This window comes from Ahaetulla prasina, chromosome 2, assembly GCF_028640845.1.
Source record: "Ahaetulla prasina isolate Xishuangbanna chromosome 2, ASM2864084v1, whole genome shotgun sequence".
Lineage (NCBI taxonomy): Eukaryota > Metazoa > Chordata > Lepidosauria > Squamata > Colubridae > Ahaetulla > Ahaetulla prasina.
The window spans coordinates 15,089,826-15,114,213 of record NC_080540.1 but is presented as its reverse complement, the minus strand read 5'-3'; the positions used below and the strand labels follow the sequence as shown (position 1 = coordinate 15,114,213).

The 24,388-nt window shown below is 41.9% G+C and overlaps 1 protein-coding gene across 1 annotated transcript; it reads right to left on the bottom strand.

Annotated features, from left to right (window-relative positions):
• Positions 1-4,196: 4,196 nt before the first annotated feature.
• LOC131190381 (zinc finger protein RFP-like) lies at positions 4,197-24,126 on the bottom strand. Its single transcript, XM_058167701.1, has 8 exons — positions 24,033-24,126; positions 19,960-20,478; positions 18,299-18,394; positions 15,211-15,444; positions 9,371-9,393; positions 7,786-7,898; positions 6,513-6,545; positions 4,197-4,815 (listed from the first exon to the last, which is right to left on the bottom strand). Exons 2-8 carry the CDS (start codon positions 20,374-20,376, stop codon positions 4,295-4,297), a joined length of 1,437 nt encoding a protein of 478 aa, XP_058023684.1. The 5' UTR covers positions 20,377-20,478; positions 24,033-24,126; the 3' UTR covers positions 4,197-4,294.
• Positions 24,127-24,388: the final 262 nt, after the last annotated feature.

Below are 24,388 nucleotides of genomic sequence, written 5' to 3'. Positions count from 1 at the left end.
ACCAAGGCATTATAAAGTGGCACGAACACTTCACGTGATCTTGATTCTATCCCTCTGTTTATGCAGCCCAGAACTGTGTTGGCTTTTTTAGCAGCAGCTGCACACTGCTGGCTCATATCTAAATGGTTGTCCACTAGGACTCCAAGATCCCTCTCACAGGTACTACTATTGAGCAAGGTACCACATATATGGTACCTGTGCATTTTGTGTTTTTTTTTTGCCTAAATGTAGAACCTTACTTTTTTCGCTGTTGAATTTCATTTTGTTAGATATTAATATTAAAAATATTAGACATAGAATAGAATGGAATTGAATTGAATTGAACTGAATTGAATTGAATTGAATTTTTTTATTGGCCAAGTGTGATTGGACACACAAGGAATTTGTCTTCAGTGCATATGCTCTCAGTGTACATAAAAGAAAAGATACGTTCATCAAGAATTCTAAGGTACAACACTTCATGATAGTCATAGGGTACAAATAAGCAATCAGGAAACTATCAATATAAATCGTAAGGATACAAGCAACAGTTAAAGTCATGCAGTCGTAAGTGGAAGGAGATGGGTGATGGGAACGATGAGAAGATTAATAGTAGTGCAGACTTAGTAAATAGTTTGGCAGTGTTGAGGGAATTATTTGTTTGGCAGAGTGATGGCCTTCGGGAAAAAAATGTTCTTGTGTCTAGTTGTTCTGGTGTGCAATGCTCTGTAGCGTCGTTTTGAGGCTAGGACTTGAAACAGTTTATGTCTAGGATATGAGGGGTCTGTAAATATTTTCACCCCTCTTTTTGACTGGTGCAGTATACAGGTCCTCAATGGAAGGCAGGTTAGTAGCAATTGTTTTTTTCTGCAGTTCTAATTGTGTCTGTCTTGTTGGGTTGCAGAACCAAACCAGACAGTTATAGAGGTGCAGATGAGAGACTCAATAATTCCTCTGTTCAACTGGATCAGCAGCTCCTTGGGCAGTTTGAGCTTCCTAGGTTGTCGCAGAAAGAACATTCTTTGTTGTGCAAGACAACACTAGACAAGCCCTAGTGCAGAAGTTACTTTTCTCTCCTCCCCCGACTCCCCAGTGTCCAGAAGTAGATCGTTTCTGTGGAAGACTTTTGTATAATCCCGCAGCCTGAATGTAGGGAACGGAGTATATTATAAACGGAGTATATTATAAATATATATTTAGTGTTTGTATGAGTTCTCCCAGAAGCAGTGTAAAAAAAAATTAAGAAGTGAAGCAGAAGGGTAATATTTCCATCAAATCAAATTCAGCCGTTTGATATTCACCAAAAATACAAAACTGTTTCACAATAATCTTCTTTCAGATTTTTTTTTTATTTGGCAGTCTAGCCTCGGATGGTCTTTGTAATTGCCCATCCATATATTAACTGGGTCTGTCTGACCCTAATTAGCTACTGACAATCAGCCCAGCTCGATTCAGTGCAGGATCTGATATCTTGCTCAAAAAATGCTAAAGAGAGCATGAGAAACATTATGAATGAAGGTGAAGGTTCTTTGTGGGTTCGTTTCTGAATGTTTCCTTACCAGGCTAGTTAACATTTTTGGCGGAGTTTAGGGGATGCCCTAAACTCCGCTGAAGATATTACCTAGTGTAGGAAGTTAGCACCCACCCCTCTCCTAGAAAAATGAAATATTCTAGGAAATATTAAAAAGGCAGAATATTATACCTCCCTGGATGAGAAATGGAGAAACACGCTTTTAGGTAGAAAGCAGACTCACTCTTAATAGCCCCACACTCTCAAAGCCTACAGTAGATGCCAGCAGTTAAGAGATAAAGAGATAGCTAGATCTATTCATAAGCAAATGCCTTCACCCAAGATCCAAGGAAGATAGGATTAGCCCTTTACCCAGGGATGAAATCCAGCAGGTTCTGACAGGTTCTGGAGAACCTGTAGCGGAAATTTTGAGTAGTTCAGAGAACCAGCAAATACCACCTCTGGCTGGCCCCAGAGTGGGATGAGAATGAAGATTTTGCAATATCCTTCCCTCAGGAGTGGGGTGGAAATGGAGATTTTGCAATATCCTTCCCTCAGGAGTGGGGTGGGAAAGGAAATTTTGCAGTATCCTTCCCCTGCCATGTCTACCAAGCCATGCCCACCAAGCCACATCACGCCCACCAAGCGATGCCCACAGAATCAGTAGTAAAAAAATTTAATTTCACCACTGCCTTTACCCATCTAGCAACAGAACTCAAATGGCACCTTGGGAGATTGCATCACCCAGCAAGGCTCAACCAAGCCTGGGGTTCAAGACAACTTACAAAGTTACCCCTGCATGGCCCCATGGAATATGAAAACCAATCAGAATACAGGCTCAAATTCAAAGCCCAACAGAGGGTAAAAATCTCTCTGTCTCGCACCCATGTGCTTTTTATGCTCAGGACCTCAAAACCATGTGGTCCTGTCCACCATTAAGCCATCTTTTCAAATTGTCTCCATGTTTCTGGTGTCTTTCTCCCCACTTGGAACTGAACCCAGATGGACATTTCTTCCAACACTAGCACAGTAACGAACATTTGGAAACCAACCCTTGTGCTCGGTGAACAAACCTTCACCGGGTGGTGGGTTTTAACTGGTGTTACCACCGGTTCACTTCGCACACGTGCTTTGTGCACAATTTGCATGTGCGTGTTTGCTTTGCTCGCACGCATGCCAAACTTGGCACTTTGCACAAGCGCATTGAATTTCAGAATAGCTGAGGCACAGCAATCCACTCTGACGCACCTATCAGCTGGGCTAAAAACGAACGAATATAGGTAGGTATAGCGTAGGGACAGGCAGGAGGAACCAAATGATGGTTGCAGTGAACCAGTTTGCTTTCAACTCACCATCACCGGATTGCCCAAAACGGGGAGAACTGGTAGCAACCCACTGCTGCCTTCACCCTCATCCTACATCTGAGCTATAAATATTCACTATAGCAAACATTATGAATGGCTGACCCTGCCCACTCCAACCTCTGCCTTCCAGCATTCCCTCTAAGCAGTGGTGGGATTCAGCAAGTTTGCACCTATTCGGGAGAACCGGTTGTCAACTTTCTAAGCAGTTCAGAGAACTGGTTGTTGAAAGAAATCTTATTTTTTTTCCACTTTACAGGGCTAATCCTGTAAGGAAGACAGGAAGGAAACATTCTGGTGTCGTTTCTAGCCTCATCTTTATTACCCTGCTTACAGAAACTGCTTCTCTGGTTAACCCTTATTACATTGTAACAGCTAAGGCGAAGCGCCCATCGCCATGAATGATGTTGAGTTGGCCTCGCCCACACGGTCACATGACCACCAAGCCACGCCTACCCAGCTGGTCCAGAATCAGTTGTTAAATTATTTGAATCCGACCACTGCCTCTAAGAAGATTGGGGTCGGAAGCATGGGGGAAGTAACAACCAGTAGCCAGGAAAGAAGTAGCAAACTACTTTCGGCCTCACATGTAGTAAGGTAGAAAAGGCAAAGAGGTGATTCTTAAACAGGAAAAATGAAGACAGGCTTATGTGCATTTAGTGGCTGAAATGTTTGAAAACTAAAACGAACCGCAAAAGCAATGAGGGATAATAATCCTTTATTAAAAACCACATATTAAATTCCAAAAAAACCAAAAACAAAACCCAACTAGTTTTCACCTTTATTAAGGAAAAGAATAGTGTTTTTAAATGTGAGTACCCCGATCTGTTTAGGCTTAACTACAATTCAACTCGCCGTGATTAACAAAAGTGTGTGCATGTTCAAAATAGCATTCCCCTGAAACGGTTGTGCTCAGCTCTATTTCTCCATATTAAGAGCTGGTCCCTCCCACCCACCCACCCGCATTAAAACTTTAATTGGAAGCCTCCAAATAAAGATTAAAACGATAAAATAGCCGAGACGGTCTTCCTCAACATAGCACCCTCCAGCACTACCTGGGGATTTTGATCCTTCCAAAGTCTGGTGGATTTCACATCAGGTATGGCTCCATTAAAAAGTACGTAGCAACGTTGTATGGTAAGATTCATTCTACATCAGGGGTCTCCCGCCTTGGCAACTTTAAGACTTCTGGACTTCAACTCCCAGAATCCCTCAGCCAGCAAAGCTGGCTGAGGGATTCTGGGAGTTGAAATCCACAAGTCATAAAGTTGTCAAGGTTGGAGGCCCCTGTTCTACATCACACCAGTTTGCAGCTGAAATTCATCCCAAGTGTTGGGTGCTAAAGATGAGATGAAGAGGAAGAATGGAGATAAAGGGAAACTGATACTAAGAAAGAGGCCCCAGAGATCTAGAGACAGAAGGATCCGGTGATGGATTTTCTGCCTTAGGGGCAAAGCGAGAGACGGGTTTTCTTCTCAATCCAAAAGAAAGGGCAAATGGGTTCTCCAGCAAACGAGATTCCCGAGAAGGAATGGAGCAGGTTTCCTCTTTCGCCATCACAAAAAGCCACCCGGCCTCCATGGTAGTTCAGAGAGACTCGAATCTTCTTGATCTGCCACTGCATCGGCCCAGACACTAAAACCGGGGGGTTCATGTGCACCCACATGCGGTGACAACACTTTGCCACTGCCCAGATCCCTTCCATGTAACGAAAGGCCTGAACACCCTTTCTCTTCACTGAACGTCGGGCAACTCCGACCGCCCAGTCGCCCTCATTTTCCACAGCAACTTCCCAGAAATGCCTGCCGGTGACAAACATTTCGCGTCCCAACACACACATCATGAGGTCAAATCTCTTGTCGTCCATGACGAGCTTTTGGCTTTTTCTGCCCAACCAGCAGCTTTTAAGATCTTCTGAGAGAATGAGCTTGGGATGAGCTGTGTCAGGATCCAGAGTCACATTTCCTACGAAGAAACACAATTACCGTAAATCATCCCTAAGATGGAAGCTGTTCATCAAAAGCTCAAACCTTAATAAAGAATACTATCTTTGCTATGCCGTGTAATTTATTCTTTTTTTAAAAAAAAATATATTTATAATTCCTTTTCTTTAATGTCCATTAAGTGTTTAGTTTACGGTGTATTATCCGAGTCAATATATTTTGCATACAATTCTGATCGTGATATTTACCATTTAAATATAATCACACTTTTTAAACTTCTAACATTTGGGTATACATTGTAATCATAATATGTTCTGTTTTATTTCAGTATAAATAATATTATTTTCCAAATTTCTACTTGCTACTTCTTTTATCTAGCACTTATTAGAATAACCGCCATGTTAACAAGTATTCTATGTCTATCCATCCTCTCTTGCCCTTTTTAGAATTTCAACTCTTATTAGCTCTTTGGTGAATCTGTCCTGCTTCTCCTCTGGTATCTTGTAACTCCTTTTGTCACTTGTATTTAATCTAAATATTTCCACTGTCACAGCATCTATCTCTTGCTGTTGGATCTCTAGAGTACCTATCGTCATTTCTCATTTTTTCATTATTCTCTTTTCTCTTTTGAATTCTTAAAAAATATTCTATTTGTTCCGTGTTTGAAAATATTGCTATCTCTTTTTTTTTTGTCTACTGATATCATTTTTGGAATTTTCTCCTCTATTTTTTTCCTCAACATTTTCTGTTTTCTCCTCCATTTTCTGAATTTTTTGTTCATTTTCTATCGTCCTTTGCTGGGGTTTTTCTAATCTCACTGTATCTTGAAACAATTCCATCATCTCCTTATGATTCCTTGTTATAGCTTCCTTAATGCATTGGAACATCGACATTATTTCTTTATAGACTGCATTTGTTTCCTCCTGCTGAAACATTTTATGCTTAGATGCTACCGTGAAATTTACAGTGAACATGCAGAAATGAGAAAAAAAAGAAAGATTTGTGTTTCCTGGAAATTGTAAGTAAGAATTAAGAGGATCCAGGTTGGAAAAGACTTCACTAAATGGGGGTGGGAAGGAGAGGAGGAGTTGCAACCACAAGCCTATTGGATCTGTCATTCTCCAGAGAAATTTTGGCTTTCAGCAACATCCTCCATTTCACCATCCAATGACACTGTAATCTGACATGCTTGAAAAATATGGATTATAGCTTGACGATCAAAAGGAGGGCATTTAAACAGTAATCCTCCTGTATTAAATATTAATATAGGCAGAAATCACAGAGAATGGTGCGGTAACCCAGAGGTGGAGCTCTCGCATCACAATCAGGAGGCTGTGAGTTCAATCCTAGGTAGAGGCTGATATTTCTCTCTGGGTACAATGAGAATATATCTGCTGCAAAAGCTCAGCATTGGTGACAGGAAGGGCATCCGGTCTGTAAACACTCAGTTCCATTCAGTTGCCCTTACTCCACCGTGTAAGGGATTACCGGGTCATTAAATGACGAACATAGGCAGAAATCACAGGACTACATAGCATTGCTATAAATGCTTTCTTCCAATTTAAAGGCATTGAAATGATTTCTCATTTTTTTTTAATAGAAAAGGCTCATTCTTGTTTTGGGCAAAGGACCCAGGATGGATAAATGGTGAACCCCCATGTAAAAAATAAGCAAAGAAATTTGTGAAGATTTAGCCACCCCTCAGACCTAGAGATATACCTTTCTGAATCTGATATCCAGATAGCAGGGTATCTAAGGAAATAGAGAAACAGATTAAGTAACACAACACAACACTTCTTCAGACAAAATATAATTTGGTATCATGGGCACTGCATTTCAAGACCACCTAACTAAACAATAGTTGAGCAGATTCTGAATATTAAATAATGTTTCCAAGCCTTCCAAATGATTTATAAAAATTAGAAGAGTCATATATAACACAAGTTGCTGACCTCTGGCATGCGTAGAGGCACAGCAGTATTAGAGTTTTAGATCACAGACTAATTCATAATGCTGGTTCTGGCTCAGTGTGTTGTGTGAACTCAATTATAGTTTAATCAACACCTACAGTTAACATGGTGTAACATGATACTTGAATCCAATCTTTGCCTTCTCTAAATATGAAATGTTGTCATATTTCATACTCCTAGTTATGGGTATGCAAACAAAGTTCTGATGTCCAGTTACATATATACTGCCTTGAAATTCTTCAGCAGAATTTGAAATTACCTACAGACTTAGTTTCAAATGCAAAACATTGTGTAATTCGAATATTAAGCAACTCCATGAAATGCCTTCCTCTTGAAAATTTCAGGAAAAGAAGTTCTTCCCAATAATTCCTGGAGATGCCAAGAATTGAATCCAGGTGGTTTTTTTCATATAAAGCAAACACTCTATTTTTAATTGTTTTTTTTTAATGTCAGTGGGTCTCTTAAAGGCACTGTGTGGATCTCAGTCTGAAAGAAATCCTTGCTACCTCTCCAGCCTTCCTCCATTCCTTCGTCATGCCAATCTTATTTCCACTTAATAATTTTGATAAGAGTTCTGAAACAAAAGCCGATTAAGCCATTGTGACTGCTTTAAATTCCTCAAAAAATTAAAACTTTCTTCTCAAGTGGACCTTAAATTCCCAATCAGCCCTTTCAGTTTTTCAATGGCTCCAGCATTTACCTGCACCAGAGGTGGGTTTCAGCAGGTTCTGACCAGTTCTGGAGAACCGGTAGCAGAAATTTTCAGAGAACCGGTAATAAAAATTCTGACTGGCCCTGCCCCCATCTATTCTCTGCCTCCCGAGTCCCAGCAGGTCAGGAGGAAATGAGAATTTTGCAGTAACCTTCCCCTGGAGTGGGGAGGGAATGGAGATTTTACAGTATCCTTCCCCTGCCATGCCCACCATGCCACGCACACCAAGTCACACCCACAGAACCGGTAATAAAAAAATTTGAAACCCTCCACTGACCTGCACCAACTTCTCACTCAGTCCTTTTCTTACCTTTGAATTGTTTCATGAGAGTCCCTAGAAAAGTATTGAAGTCATATAAATCGCAGACTCCCAATTTCACCCACGGAGGAAGCGTTACTGGATCCACAAGTGCTTGCTTGCACCTAAGTAGAAACAAACCGATGGAGCCGTCTTTGGAGGAATAGAAAAATCCGGGACAAGATCTGTTTTTATAGTGTTGAACATCCTCAGAGCCAAAACTGCCCAGTAGACTCACATGAAAAATGAACATTGTTCTCTGCTCTATAGATGAAAGGAGGGAAGTGAATGGGTTGCAACTGAAATTATAGGCCATCAATATCTCTTAAAAGAGCCAGCCTCCAAACTATGGTTCCCAGAACCTTTCCTGAAGCATGGGGGAATTATCAGTGGGTTGTTGAGAATGTTGGGGCCTTTTAAAACCACCCAGCCTTAACAAAATATGAGCCAAACAAAGGGTATTTAAGGTATAAATACTCTACAAGGCTCCAGGCATCCATATTAACTCTCCAACTATCCTTTTTCCAAGGTACAGGTTTCATTCACGTCAGTGAAGTCATGTCAACAGGTAAGACAAAATGTGATCCCAGACTCAAAAGGTCTGCCCGCTCCTGCCCTAAACTCTGATCCCTGTTCTGACATTTGGGTAGATAGTTCCAGCTGGCTACTCTTTTTCCTTTGAAAAATCGCAGGAGACTTGATAGTCTAAATAATAGGCCTATTTTGTTTACGAAATTTGCTTCCCACTATTCTGCCAAAGAATGGTGATCTAGGATAGTGATCACCAACTGGTGGTCTGTGGACCACTGGTGGTCCGTGAGAAAATTTTGGTGGTCCACAGAAAAATTATTTGCATTTTTTATATTGCACTAAATACTATTTATCTTTTTAAAAAATTCATATTAGTGGTCCATAGGATTAAAAATTATGAATTAAGTGGTCCCTGAGGTCTGAAAGGTTGGTGACCCCGACCTAGGATGAAGCAGGTAAGAGGGACCAGAATAAAGTCTATTTGTCCTAGGCAGAAACAAAAAAGCAGAAGACGACTTGTAGGAAAACTACTCAGGGATTCAAAAGCCCCCCAAGAATTGATATTTAACGAGAACCACATGCCAAGTGGACTCCAAGACATGTCTCTTAGCTATCTACCATGATAAATATTTTTTGTTGACTTCTCTTAAAATCATCACTGAAGATTATCCTCAATGATCTTCTTTTTAAGATCACTGGATTATCATTTAGGTCATAGTTGTGAACCATGATGTTTAACTTAAACTCTACTCAAGTAACTGGGCTTGAATACATGCAATATAATTTGTATTAGATTATCTACTCTAAACAAATTATGCAAACATTTTATAGTGATAATCAAATACACTTGTTTTCATTTTTGACATGCCAAAACAAAAAAGACATAATCCATGATTTCGCAATTTCTTTTTTAAAGGTCTCAAATTGGAGCATCAACAAAAAAAATGGGTTTCTATTATTCCACAAATTTGCACTAGTAACACACGTAAAAATGAAATTGACTGTCCTCTGTGCCTAGCCATTCTCCTTCCATCCAGAATTCCAATTTAGGAAGAAGTTAGCTTACCTCGTAAGAGTGCTTCCCACATCCTAAAAGAGAGAAAAGAATTAAAGTGGAAAAGAATTAGGTGGTTGTTCATACTAAAAGTGCCTTTCAAATCCCGGACTGGAATAATACTTGGAACTGTTACCATTGTATCATTTTATATCAACTATCTCCAGCCTTTGTCTTCTTCTCCAGATATGTGGAATTTAGCATCCCAGAATTCTCTGCATCAGCAATGTGCTGCTTGGGGAATTTTGAGAATCCACACACTGTCAGGTCTGGAAACCATATTAGACTTTAGAGTTCCAGACGCTGCCACATTTTTTCCCTGAGGGGAGGAAGGGGGGGCTGAGGGGTATGGTAACATTCTTCAAGCGGTCAAGGTCGGATGGTGTTCACATCTGCAGGAAGAGTGGCAAGAAGATATTCGAATGAACTGGAAGAACGTGGGACCATGTGACCATCAAAGGGGTCAGGGGGGTGGGACTCTTGGGGTTTGTATAACTGGGAAAAAGAATCCGGAAATTCAGTTTTGGAATTGCACTCATCGTGTGCCAGTTTCCTCATGCTAGTAAAGAACTCTGGAAAAGAATGGCTTCTGAGTTTTTTTTATGCAGAAGAGGTATTTCTGGAACCTTGACATTATTCCAAAACTCTTAACTTTCTTTTGCTAACGGTACCCTCTCCTCCTCTCAGAGGGGGCCCGTTAGAGGGGTGCTGGGCCCCAGTCTCCGCAACCTCCACAGCGGTGCAAAGACCCAGCGAAGATGGAAGATATGACTCAAAACCCCGAAGTGGTAGAGCCTGCTTGTCAGCTTGGAGCACGGCCCAAGGACTCTGATTCATGGGTAAGCTGTCGTTCGGGAGAAAACATTTCCCCGGGGTGGAATGGAGAGCCCCCTCCCTCTTCTCAACCTCACTGGAGGACAGTAAAACCTGGAGAATCAGGAGAATCACTGGATTGGGACCTGAGAAACCCCCTGAAATCCCAGTCCCTATTAGATCTCCCTGAAACTTTTGAGCGTTTGGAAGTGAAGCCTCGAGAGCCTTTAGCTCAGCCTAAATTCACCTTCCCTCCCACCAGAGAGAGAGAAATTACTGAAGCTCAAAGCCGTTCTGATGAACGCAGGGGGACCTCCCTTCCCTCCTTCAGACGGCAGGGAGTTCAGGCAGCACCAGGGGCTTGGGGGGAATCGCAACTCCCTCCTCCAATTGACTTTTCCAGCCAACAGAGGCCTACGCTACCTCCAGCAGCTTCTATTCCTCCTGGCTGGGCGTTTTATCCTGGACAAGGGTGGATCCAATACCAATGGCAACCAGCCAGTTCAGCACCTTTCTTTCCTGGGGGCCCCAGGCCGATGTTTGCTTCGTCAGCTGAAGCATTTCAAGGACTTCCTTCTCAGCAGCCAGGGGGAATTCCACCCCCCTTCACAACTCAGCAACCAGCTACAACAGCAACGGCCGTCCCCCAAATTCCTCTTCAACCGCAAGCAGGCCAGCTAAACCCACCTGCACCCCCTCACCCAGCCCCTCCCCCTTTCAAACCAACCTTTGATGGGAATCCACACCACCTGGCTTACTTTCTTAGCAGAATTGAGGCTTATGTTGAACAATATAGACATCAATACCCATCAGAAAGAAGCCTAATCAACGCCATCTCGGATGGTATGAATGTGGGACTAGCCTCAGAGTGGATAGCTCAACTACACAATGAACGTGCACCAGAACTAAACGATGTTCACGGATTTATGGCACTGCTTCGCAACCGGTTTCAAGATGATGACCTAATTGCAGAATGTGAAACCACCTTAAAAACGATGAAACAAGGTAACAAGCCACTAAAACAATTTGTATGGGATTTCAGAAGGGTTGCTGGCAATCTTAGACATTGGCCAGAACGCATTATCCTCCATTACTTCAAAGACGCAATTGATCAAAACATCAGAAAAGCCTGCTCCACCAGAGGAATCCCAGAACAACTAAATGACTGGTACAACGTGTCCATAGCTCTGGACAGAGAATTCAACCCCCTCCAAAGCCAATCACCAACTACAACTCCACAACGACCACCTACAAGATCCTCCCTCTCAAGACCAACCACACCCTCCACCTTTCAGCCTTCAACAATAATAAAATGCTACCATTGTGGAAAACTAGGACATCGGGCGTCAGTTTGCCTAGCCCCAACACCCCTCCCACAGTATCAGCCACCAACTGCTACCCGACCACGCAAACCACCTCAAAAGAATCCTAATACCAGTCGCTTTGCGAGACAAGCCATAGACCTCCCTACTGACCTCCCGTCATCTGATTCGCCTCCCGACGACTCAAACCAAGCAGAAAACGACCCAATGGTGAGTGCACCTATTCCTCCTTTTTGTCAGGCCTGGAAACCATATTAGACTTTAGGGTTCCAGACGCTGCCACATTTTTCCCCTGAGGGGAGGAGGGGGGGTTGAGGGGTATGGTAACATTCTTCAAGCGGTCAAGGTTGGATGGTGTTAACGTCTGCAGGAAGAGTGGCAAGAAGATATTCGAATGAACTGGAAGAACGTGGGACCATGTGACCATCAAAGGGGTCAGAGGGGTGGGACTCTTGGGGTTTGTATAACTGGGAAAAGAATCCGGAAATTCAGTTTTGGAATTGCACTCATCGTGTGCCAGTCTCCTCATGCTAGTAAAGAACTCTGAAAAAGAAATGTCTCTGAGTTTCTTTTACGCAGAAGAGGTATTTCTGGAACCTTGACATTATTCCAAAACTCTTAACTTTCTTTTGCTAACGGTACCCTCTCCTCCTCTCAGAGGGGGCCCGTTAGAGGGGTGCTGGGCCCCAGTCTCCGCAACCTCCACAGCGGTGCAAAGACCCAGTGAAGATGGAAGAGCAGCAAGTTGAAAGCGTAGAAGGAGCACCGAAACATGAATCTGACGATTTAGTTGAAGTCACCTATTTCCCATCGGAGGAGAGGACTCGAAGCCCCGAAGTGGTAGAGCCTGCTTGTCAGCTTGGAGCACGGCCCAAGGACTCTGATTCATGGGTAAGCTGCCAGTTGGGAGAAAACATTTCCCCGGGGCAGAATGGAGAACCCCCTCCCTCTTCTCAACCTCACTGGAGGACAGTAAAACCTGGAGAATCGGGAGAGTCACTGGATTGGGACCTGAGAAACCCCCTGAAATCCCAGTCCCTATTAGACCTCCCTGAAACTTTTGAGCGTCTGGAACCCTAAAGTCTAATATGGTTTCCAGGCCTGACAGGCATCCCCCCCTTGGAAAAGAAGCTATATCCTAGGAAAGAAAACAAAGAGTCGATAAAGAAGAGTGTCAGTGGTCCAAAATTTTTGGGTCCTTTCCCCATTGTAAAAATTATTAATCCCGTTACCGTCCAACTCAAACTCCCTCGCATGTTGGGGAAAATACACCCGGTATTCCATACCAGCTTATTGAAACCTGCTAGACAATCTGATCTGAGACCTCAACCTGCCGCTCCCCCACCCCCCTTGATAATCCAAGGTGAAACCCACTATGAAATCAAAAAAATCCTTGACTCTAGACTGTACAGAGGTCAATTACAATATTTAGTCCACTGGAAGGGATACCCATTATCTGAATCTACTTGGGTCAAAAGTTGGAAAGTAAATGCGGACAATTTGATTAAACAATTTCACGACACTTTCCCTGACAAACCTAAAAAACCTCTTGGAGAGGGGGGGGGGTAGAAGGGAATTGTGGACCACTGACACTTTTCTTTATCGACTCTTTGTTTTCTTTCCTAGGATATAGCTTCTTTTCCAAGGGGGGACGCCTGTCAGGTCTGGAAACCATATTAGACTTTAGAGTTCCAGACGCTGCCACATTTTTCCCCTGAGGGGAGGAAGGGGGGGCTGAGGGGTATGGTAACATTCTTCAAGCGGTCAAGGTCGGATGGTGTTCACGTCTGCAGGAAGAGTGGCAAGAAGATGAATGAAGCAGTTCGAATGAACTGGAAGAACGTGGGACCATGTGACCATCAAAGGGGTCAGAGGGGTGGGACTCTTGGGGTTTGTATAACTGGGAAAAAGAATCCGGAAATTCAGTTTTGGAATTTCACTCATCGTGTGCCAGTTTCCTCATGCTAGTAAAGAGCTCTGGAAAAGAATGGCTTCTGAGTTTTTTTTATGCAGAAGAGGTATTTCTGGAACCTTGACATACACCTTGAAACAGCCAACTCAAAGAAGACAGTTCAGTATGCAAAACAGGCACTTAACAGCAATTTATAGGTCCTCCCACTTATACAGACTCTGCTTGGAGGGACGTGATGATGTCAACTTCTCCATTAACGTCTCAATTGTAGAAAGAACGATTGCTCGACTCTAGCACCTGCTTTCCTCATTTCACTATACTCTGCTCCTGTCCAGTTGACAAAATCAAAGCTAGACCATATCCTAACTTACATATTGGGCAGTGGTGGAATTGAATTTTTTTTACTTCCGGTTCTGTAGGCGTGGCTTGGTGTGGCTTGGGGTGTGTGGCATGGGAAGGATACTGTAAAATCTCCATTCCCACCCCACTTCAGGGGAAGGTTACTGCAAAATCTCCATTTCCTCCCGATCAGCTGGGACTCGGGAGGCAGAGAATAGATAGGGGTGGGGCCAGTCAGAGATGGTATTTACCGGTTCTCCGAACTACTCAAAATTTCCACTACCGGTTTTCCAGAACTGGTCAGAACCTAGTGAACACCACCTCTGGATGGAAGGCTGAGTCAATCTTGAGCCTGGTGAGATTTGAACGGCCAAATTGCAGGCAGCCAGCAGGCAGCAGAAGCAGCCTGCAGTACTGCACTCTAACCACTGCACCACCATGGCTCTTGTAGCTTTTTGGAACGTGCTCTATGTTGGTTAGGATTTAAGGGATGTGCCCAAAGGACCACCTACCACACTCCCACAGTCCATCTATATTTCTTGGACCATAAGTTGAGAATCGTGGATTTAAAGTTTCCTATAAGTCTTGGTCTTAATATATCATGGGAAACCATCAAAAGACAATGTAGAAAGAAACAGTAACAGCAGGATAACTGCAGTAACTACATTTCACAGAGCAAAAGAACTCGAGAGACAACAAACCCAGATTCTTTTGTGATGAAAACAAAACAAAAAAATGTCTCAGCTAATTGCAAATGAATATCAGAAGGCTACTTACGGGACCGCCTGCTGTTACCTCATGCCTCCCACCGACCCGTACGCTCACACAGAGAGGGTCTTCTCAGGGTGCCGTCCGCCAAACAATGTCGGCTGGCGGCCCCCAGGGGCAGAGCCTTCTCTGTGGGAGCTCCTACGCTCTGGAACGAACTTCCCCCTGGATTACGTCAAGTGCCGGATCTTCGGACCTTTCGCCGTGAGCTGAAAACACACTTATTTATTCTAGCGGGACTGGCTTAATAGTTTTATTACATTTTTTAATTGGGGTTTTATTATTTTAGGGTTTTAAATTTTAAATTTTAAATTTGGCCATTTTTGTAATATGCTCTGTTTTAAATTTCTTGTTTTAATTGTATATTTATTGTGTTTTTATCTTTTGGCTGTACACCGCCCTGAGTCCTTCGGGAGAAGGGCGGTATAAAAATTTAATAAAAATAAAATAAATAAAAATACTGCATAATCTGGAAGGCCTCCAAGGAGAATTACAGCAGTCAAGCAGATCTATCTAGCACAGGGGTATCAAACCCGCTCACATTACAGGCCATATTATTATGTTTTTTGCCTCTGCAGAGCTGGGGTAGCCGTAGCCTATGCGGGCCATATCTGGCCCACAGGCCACCAATTTCACAGGCCTGATCTAGGAGAAGCTGTTCTCTGAGATGTCTTTGTCCCAATGTTGGAATCTCTTACCTGCAGAAGCTCAACTGCTGATTGTTGGCACTTCTCTTTGACTGTGTGGATAAGTTCATCGAAAGCTGAGACTTCCCGGAATAAGGTGGCTGCATGCTTAGCCTTTTCCCACAGCATCCCCTTCTCTAAGCCTTCCAGCACTTTAAGCAGCAGAAAGTTCTCTTGTTCTTGCAAAAATCGGCGTATTGCGTTAAATTCAGCCATGACAAATCGCCTCTCTTGATCTATTTGACGCTGCAAGCGGCGGATGGAAAGGGGAAAATGCGCTTGGTCAGGAACCAAACCAGCTTGGAAATGGCATTTAGCATCAGACACAGACACCAGTTAGATGACACAACGACAATCATGCAAACAGTGCAAAGTAATGTACTTTGTGACGTTTGCGTGGTGTTGTCTTGATTGCATATTTTGTCACTATGAGAATAACTTTTTTTTTTATTTCATTTTGTCACAACAGTATACACAAACATCGACATAAAACAACAACACATCATAAAAGAAATATATATATATATATATATATATATAAGAAATATATAAATATATATATATATATATATATATAAGTATGCAACAACTATGTTAATTGGATATAATGAAGGGAACAATAGGACAGAAACGGTAGGCACTTTTGTGCTCTTATGCACGCCCCTTACGGACCTCTTAGGAATGGGGTGAGGTCAATAGTAGATAGTTTTTGGTTGAAGATTTTGGGATTTTGAGTAGAGACTATAGAGTCAGGTAATGAGTTCCAAGCGTTAACAAATCTGCTACAGAAGTCATATTTTCTGCAATCAAGTTTGAAGCAGTTGACATTAAGTTTGAATCTATTGTTTGCTCTTGTGTTATTGCAATTGAAGCTGAAGTAGTCTTTTACAGGAAGGATATTGCAATAGATGATTCTGTGTTTTAAACATAGGTCATGTCGGAGTCGGCGGAATTCTAAGTTTTTTAATCCCAGGATTTCAAGCCTGGTGGCATAAGGTATTTTGTTGTTTTCGGAGGAGCGAAGAACTCTTCTAGTAAAATATTTCTGGACACGTTTGATTGTATTAATGTCAGAGATGTGGTATGGGTTCCAGACAGATGAGCTGCATTCAAGAATAGGTCTGGCAAATGCTCTGGTCAGTAGTGTAGAGTTTTTGGAAAAGAAGCTGCGTAAAATTAGGTTTACAACTCTTAGAGCCTTTTTTGCTATGTAGTTGCAGCGGGCTTTGGTATTTAGGTCATTTGATATGAAAACTCCAAGGTCTTTGACAGGGTGGGGGTCATCAGTAAGGTAATGTCCATCAAGCTTGTACTTGTTGTTAGGGTTCTTTTTTCCAATATGTAAGACTGAGCATTTGCTGGTTGAGATTTGGAGTTGCCAAGTTTTAGACCAATCGGAAACAAAGTCAAGGTCACTTCTCATAAGATACAGCATCAATTAAACAAGAGGCGCAAATTCACAAAATATACCCAGCTCCTTTGAAATGAGACTGTGAGAAAGCAGATCCGAAGGCCAACAGGTTTCTCATTTGAAAAGAGAGTACAGTGTGTAAGTTGACTTACAATAGTTCATTTAGTGACCATGCGAAATTACAACAGCACTGAAAAAAGTGACTTATGACCGTTTTTCAAATTTACAATGGTTGCAGCATCCCCATGGTCATGTGATCAAAATTTTGGCTTGGCAACTGGCTTATATTTATGATGGTTGCAATGTCCTGGGGTAATGTGATCACATTTTGTGACCTTCTGACAAGCAAAGTCAATAGGGAAGCCAGATGTCACTTAACAACCATGTTACTAATGAGTTGAGTTGAGTAGAGTAGAGTAGAGTAGAGTAGAGTAGAGCAGAATAGAATAGAATAGAATAGAATAGAATAGAATAGAATAGAATAGAATAGAATAGAATAGAATAGAATAGAATAGAATAGAATAGAATAGAACAGAACAGAAAGGGACATTAAAGGTCTTCTAATCCAACCCCCTGCTTAGGCAGGAAACGCTACAGGTTCTCCTGTTTGAGCCAGGCCTGGGCTAGAAGACTTCCAAGGTCCCTTCCAGCTCTAGTCGGATTGATTGATTGATTGATTGGTTGATTGATTGATTGATTGATTGATTGATTGACTGACTGACTGATGGTACACCCAATGGAACAATTGGACAAGACTCAACAATGTGGGTGTGGCAAATATCTCTTGAAGGGATCCTCCCTCCTTTCTTAGGCTGTAAAGGTGATAGGGCAGAATTGTATTTTCAGACTTGCAAAATTTTATTAATGTAAACTTATAATACAGTAGAGTGAGGTCATCTGGCTGTGCTTCTTGTCTAAAGTACCTTGCAGTGCTGACAAGCAACATGGAATATTTGCACTCAGGAAGTAGTGGCTGGCAACATTGCTTATGGCAAGCTTTTTATGGGGCATTTATGTCATACCCAACATCCTTAATACGCTACCAGCCTTCCAAAGGTTACCTACTCCTTGTTTAGTCTTAGTGGCTTTTTAAACACATCACATTTTACGGAAAATTTCCCAGCAGACAGCAGCACCAAATCATTCTTGACTGATTTTTTAAAAAAACTAAGCAGCTTTGGACCTAGTTAGAACTTGGATGAAATTTTTATGGAGATACTCAATTATGTTTGCTTTTTCAAGAGGCAATTGGACTTTGTTTTTCCTTGAAGACGTTTCACTTCTCATCTAAGAAGCTTCTTCAGTTCTGAAGATCTGAACTGAACTGATGACTCTTCTTGGATGAGAAGCGAAACATCTTCAAGGAAAAACAAAATAAGTCCAACTGCCTCTTGAAAAAGCACCTTCGGGAAAACTTGGACGGAAGAACACTAGAGAATCCAATGGTTGTAGATCAGAAAATAAACATTTTAAAAATCCCATCTTGGCAAACCATCATGGTAAATTACTTCCATATGGTTGAAAAGAATATGGAGCTGCCTATTTAGTCTCCAGGAATCAAACTCAAGGGAAGCTTTGCAAGATTTCCAAAACGTTGATCCTTAGAATATCTGTGGAGAAGACTAAACTATTTTAGGCACGTACTTCAAACAGCATTAAAAAGAAAAACTATTTCTTAGTAACACATACAATTAGGGACACAGCTTGGGTTCCTTCGTCCGATTGATGTTTTGAAATCTTTCTTTTCTCTTTCTTTAAAGTCCCCATGACGTTTAACAAATGGCCCTAGAAGGAAAAAAAAGGTATTGAGATAATCATAGAATACTAGGAGGATATCATCACAAGATATTCACCAAATAGGAGGAGGCTATCATTAGGGGACGCAGTGGCTCACTGGCTAAGATGCTGTGCTTGTCAGTCAAAAGGTCAGCAGTAGAGCAGTTCGAATCCCTAATGCCGCGTAATGGGGTGAGCTCCCGTTACTTGTCCCATCTTCTGCCAACCTAGCAGTTCAATGGCACGTAAAAAATGCAAGTAGAAAAATAGGGACCACCTTTGGTGGGAAGGTTCCGTGTGCCTTTGGCATTCAGTCATGCCGGCCACATGGCACAGAGACGTCTTCGGACAGTGCTGGCTCTTCGGCTGCGAAACAGAGATGAGTACCACCTCCTAGAGTCGGGAACGACTAGCACATATGTGCGAGGGGAACCTTTATCTTTACCTTATCATCAAATAGTCCCAGTTTGCAATAGTCCCGTTGTCTGACTCTTTTTCCTCCATCCCACTTCACCTTCTCTTTATGTTCTGCCTCTGAGTGTTTATGGAGATTCTCAGTCATCCAGGTCATGGTTGTCCCAAAAGTGCTTTTTCAAGAAGCAACTGGACTTTCTTTGTTTTTTCTTGACGACATTTCACTTCTCATCCAAGAAACTTCTTCAGTTCAGTTCTTCAGTCTGAAGAAGTTTCTTGGATGAGAAGCAAAACGTCTTCAAGGAGAAACAAAGACAGTCCAGGTACCTCTTGAAAAAGCACCTTTGGGTTCTGACTCTTAAGTTAAATGTTGCACAGGTAGGGAAACTGTAAACATTGTTTTGTGAAATAAGCCATAGTTGCTTTATTCAGAAATTACTGGCAGAGTGTTTGCAAATATAACATCCTCCCTATGTTTGGAGACCTAAACTCACAAACTGACCTCTTCCACACATTTGTAGAGTATATGTGTGTTTACTTTGTACACAAGGACGATCATATCAGCCATGGTAGCACAGTGGTTAGAGTGCAGTACTGCAGGCTACTTCTGCTGACTGCCGGCTGACTGCAATTTGGCAATCAAATCTCACCAGGCTCAAGGTTGATGCAGCCTTCCATCCTTCCGAGGTGGGTAAAATGAGGACCCAGATTGTTAGGGGCAATATGCTGACTCTCTAAACCAGGGTCACCAACCTTTCGGACCTCAGGGACCACTAAATTCATAATTTTAATCCTGCGGACCACTAATATGATCTGCCTAATGACCAGCTGGGTGGGTGAAAACTACATTCCCAATTAACAGCAACAACAAAAATAAAGAACCTCAACAATTTTAAGAAGCAGAGCTCAGTTAAACCTCCCAAACACCTGGGGAAACAACGACCTCTTCAATTACTTATAGTAGAGTTCCCCAACCTTTTTGGCTTTGCGGACTGGGAGGGAAGGGGATGCCTGAACCCGCCGATGCTCGCTGATCCCTTCCATGGATCGGTTCTGAACAGCTCAAGGCCCGGTAATGGACCGCGGCCGAAAGGTTGGGGACCCCTGGTCTAGACAACCTCCAACGACTGACATGGGCAGCTTCTATCAAAGATTCCCACCTTGTACTCTTGGGCAGCTTCAGCCACAGGGATAACATCATGAGTCAGATGCTCCTGAGATAAGTCACACATCGAACAGAAGAGGACAAGCTCATTCTTGCAGAAAGCCTGGAGAGTTGGAGGGTGCTTCTTACACACATGGCCCTCGGTTGCGATTTGCTTTATATCGACGCTCAATTTTTTGACCAGTTTTGTAATATTCATCAGCTGGACATTTGGTATAAAGCTCAGTTGAGGAATTTTCTCCTGACACTGAGGGCAAGCAGTCTCGATGGGAAATTGGCTCCAGTAACTCACAAGGCAGGCATGGCAGAAATTGTGCCCGCAGGCAAGCGTTGTCGGATTTAAGAAACTCTTGAAACAAATGGAACAGGTTAGTTCCTGTTGCAGCTTCTGTACAATTTGCTGCAGGTCCATGGCTCTTCTTCTACCAGAATTGGGAAAGCTAATTCAATTTCTTCACTGGGTGGCAAAAGGCAACAGCTGAAGGAGTTAATAGCAATATCCTGTGCTCTGGAGCTGCAGAAAAAGAACAGATTCCGGTATGGAAGAGAAAGGAACTAGGATCAGCATATTACTATCCCCGCAATCATCCCTCTTTCCCAAAATATGTGATCTCCCATTCAAAATATATGAATAACATTTTCAGTGTTTGGGTGGTATGCCAACCATTGCCTTCAAAAGAAAGAGCCAAGCATTAGGCCTCTCCCACTGCTAGAATAACTTAACCAAAAGCACCTGAAGGCACAACAAGAAGCAACAAATGGAAACTAATCAAGGAGAGAAGCAACCTGGAATTAAGGAGAAACTTCCTAACAGTGAGGCCAATCAATCAGTGGAACAGCTTTGCCTTCAGATGTTGCTGTGCTCCATCACTGAAGTTTTGAACCTGTCAGGGCTGCCTCCACTCAATCCCTAGAAAAAAAAAACTTTTGAGTCCATAAATTTAGAGAAAATATACTTTTACTAGGAATGAACTGAATACAGCAATGGTCAAGGCAAGATCTGAAGAAAATTCACACAAAGAAACAAGCTGGGGCAAACCCCCAGAGCCCACCACCCAGGCAACCAGAGCTCAATCATCGGCCAGAAATATGTTTTGGGAAAGTCTCTGGGGTCCAGGTGCACTGTTCCTCCTTCGTACATTCCAAAGCCTGGACAGCTGGCCTTGAAAAATATTAAACAATCCAAGATGGCCTCCCTGAGACCAGGTCTCCTCTCCTCAGAAATTTCATTTCTATCTCCTGCAACGCCCTCACAACCATTTCCATGGCAACTGGCAGCAAGCTTGAAAGAAAGTGAAGATGCAGGCTGACACAACCACTTATCTGAAATGGCATATCAGACAAACATCAACAGAGTTGGAAGGGACCTTGGAGGTCATCTAGTTCAACCCCCTGCTCACACAGGAGACCTGTTGCTAGGGATTCGAACTGCCGGAATGCTGACCTTTCCGATTGACAAACTCAGTGTCTTAGCCACCTCCAAGGTCCCTTCCCACTCTGTTATTTTGTTCTGTACTAAAAAGGTACAATCAGCAGAAAAGAAAATGTGTTCTCAGAATCCTTCTGGTGTTTTACTACAAGAGACTATTGTGATTCTCCTCCTATAAGCCCTACACAACTATATAAATTGGGGGAGGTTGATAAATCAACAATACCTTGATTCCAGACAGTCACACTTTTCCAAAATGCTTTTTTCCCTTTCTTTTTTCATGGTTGTCATTAAGTAACTAGCATTTGCTCCATGGCTTTTCAATAAATCAATTTGGAAAATTCCCATTCCTTTCAGACTCTTGTTTACTGCTCCTCCAAAACTTGAAGATTCTACAGGTTTATGCATGTATGTATGTATGTATGCATGTATGTATGTAGAATAACCCCCAGAATAAGACATCCCCTGATAATAAGCCCAATTGGCCTTTTAAGCACATGGCAATAAGGCCAAGTGCTTATTTCAGGGTTCAAAAAAATATAAGTCAGGGTCTTATTTTCGGAGAAATACAGTATGTATGCATGAATGTAAAATTCACTCATATGCACTGAAGGCTTCCATTTATCAACCCCTCTGCCACAAACCTAGTTTAGTTTATTACTAGTTTGAGTAACTATCACATAATTTTAGAAAACAATGGCATTCAGAAATTATCTTTTGTTTGTTACAGCACAAATAAGGTTTTGTAGTGTCTTGAAGACCAATAATATAGCAAATTATGTGATAATGTTACTTTTGGAAACCCATTCTATTTCATCAAATCCATGAAGTATTATTGTGTGTAGGTATGTGTGTTGCCTTTTAATCAAAATGTTTAGTTAGAAAACATTTTGTAACATTTTGTTACCTGTCAATGACTACTTCAGCTTGAACCACAACAATACACTAGCACACAGTAGATACAAACTCAAGGTTAACTGCACCAAACTTGATTGCAGAAGATATGACTTCAGCAACAGAGTGGTCAATGCCTGGAATGGACTACCTGACTCTGTGGTTTCTTCCCCAAATCCCCAAAACTTTAATCTTAGACTGTCTACTGTTGACCTCACCCCATTCCTAAGAGGTCTGTAAGGGGCATGCATAAGCGCACCAGCGTGCCTACCGTCCTTGTCCTAATGTTCCCCTTAATTGTATTCATTTTATGTATTCAATTCATGCTTATACTTATATATATTGTCTAATATGTACTCAACAAAATAAATAAGATAAAAGATTCTAACTAAATTTAGCATTCCCCCCACACATACAAACACTAACTAACTTCCTTTTGGGAGATGAAATTAGTAAAAACAAGATACCGTAGATTAAATGTAGGCACTGCAGACAGTTTGTATTATCTGTAAATAGCAGCCATTCACAAAACACCCAAATGTATCACGCGTATTACTCGATAAAGCAGTTAACGCTTGGTTTTCTCTTCATTTGATCCATGAGTAACACAAATTAAAGAGGCTAAAATCTACTAAATCACCTCAGTTCTATTTGGCATCTTTCACTTGGTATTCCTAAGTAGCATTTAGTCTTTTGCCATTCAAGCAGCCACCACCAACATAAGAAAATAACAACAACAACAGAGCTGGAAAAGACCTTGGAGGAAACCCTACACCACTTCAGACAAATGGTTATCCAACAGCATCTTAAAAACTTCTAGTGTTGGTTGGAGCATTCGCAACATCTGCAGGCAAGTTGTTCCACTGATTAATTGTTTTAACTGTCAGGAAATTTCTCCTTAGTTCTAAATTGTTTCTCTCCTTGATTAGTTTCCACCCATTGCTTCTTGTTCTACCCTCAGGTGCTTTGGAGAATAGTTTGACTCCTTCTTCTTTGTGGCAACCCCTGAGATATTGTATTATTCTTTCTAGCTCAACATTAATAGGATCGCATCTAGGATTGAGGATTTTTGAAAAAATAATAAAGGCTGGATAAAAAAAAGAAATTAAATTAAAATACAATAAAAGAAAAAAGCAAAAAAAACAACAACCCCAAAACAAAATCAAATTCAATTCAGTCTATTTGGTCTAGTAGTTAAGTCATCAGGCTAGAAAACAAGACTGAGTTCCAGTCCTGCCTTAGCATTGAAAACCAGCTGGGTGACTTTGGGCCAATCAGTCCTTTTCAGCCCAACCCACCTCACAGGGTTGTTGTTGTGGAGAAAATAGGAGGAGGAAGGTGTCTGGGGTATATTTCTTGCCTTGAGTGATTTGCAAAAATAATAAAGGCAGGATACAAATAACTAAATAAACCGTCTCAAATTTTAGGTCTCCCTAGAAATAGCAGAAACAAAGTCACTCTGGACTTTCTCCAAAAGGTACAGTTCCCTTGGAACACACATTAGCAACATCTGTTCAGCAGTAGCAACAGGAACAATTTTTGCAAGCATCTTGGGAAAACATTAAAGCATTAATTCCTTAGAGGTAGAGATACTAAAGGAAACAGGACTCAAAACAGAAAGAGCCCAATTGAACACTTCTCAGATTTTTTTTTTAAAATGGCCTTTTATGAAACCACTCAGCTTAATAAATCAGGTTTTCTTCACCATCAAAGGGGAGACGCGCGTAGAGCTAAACATCACAAACCTGCAAGGCGGCGCTCTTTCCCTCTACATAAGAAAAAAAAATCCCCTTTCCTACCCCTGCCTTTATAGGAAAATATCAAGCTACCATTTCCGAAATGCTCTGCTGCGTGAGGCCTCGCCCACGCCGAACAGCCGCTTTAACAAGAGAATTGAGCAAAACGGCAATTACGATTGGCTGAAATTGGTAGCATATGCTGAGGGGCTCCTTGCCTTTCTTTTGACAGACGCTCCGTTTCTTCTGGTTTTGCAGAAGTTTGGCTGATTGGAGGACATAAGGAAGATGGAAGTTTTTGCATGCGGCATTTGCATATAGTAGATTTTTTTTTTTAAAAAAATTGCAAATGGTGTGTAGGATGA

Coding starts and splice junctions, on each gene's coding strand:
- LOC131190381 (XM_058167701.1), bottom strand. CDS start 20,376: ATGGACCTGCAGCAAATTGTACAGAAGCTGCAACAGGAACTAACCTGT. Junction 18,395..19,959: donor AAGCTGCCCAAGAGTACAAG/GTGGGAATCTTT, acceptor TTTTCCTTCTAG/GGCCATTTGTTAAACGTCAT. Junction 7,899..9,370: donor GTGGGAAGCACTCTTACGAG/GTAAGCTAACTT, acceptor GTTTCTACTTAG/GTGCAAGCAAGCACTTGTGG.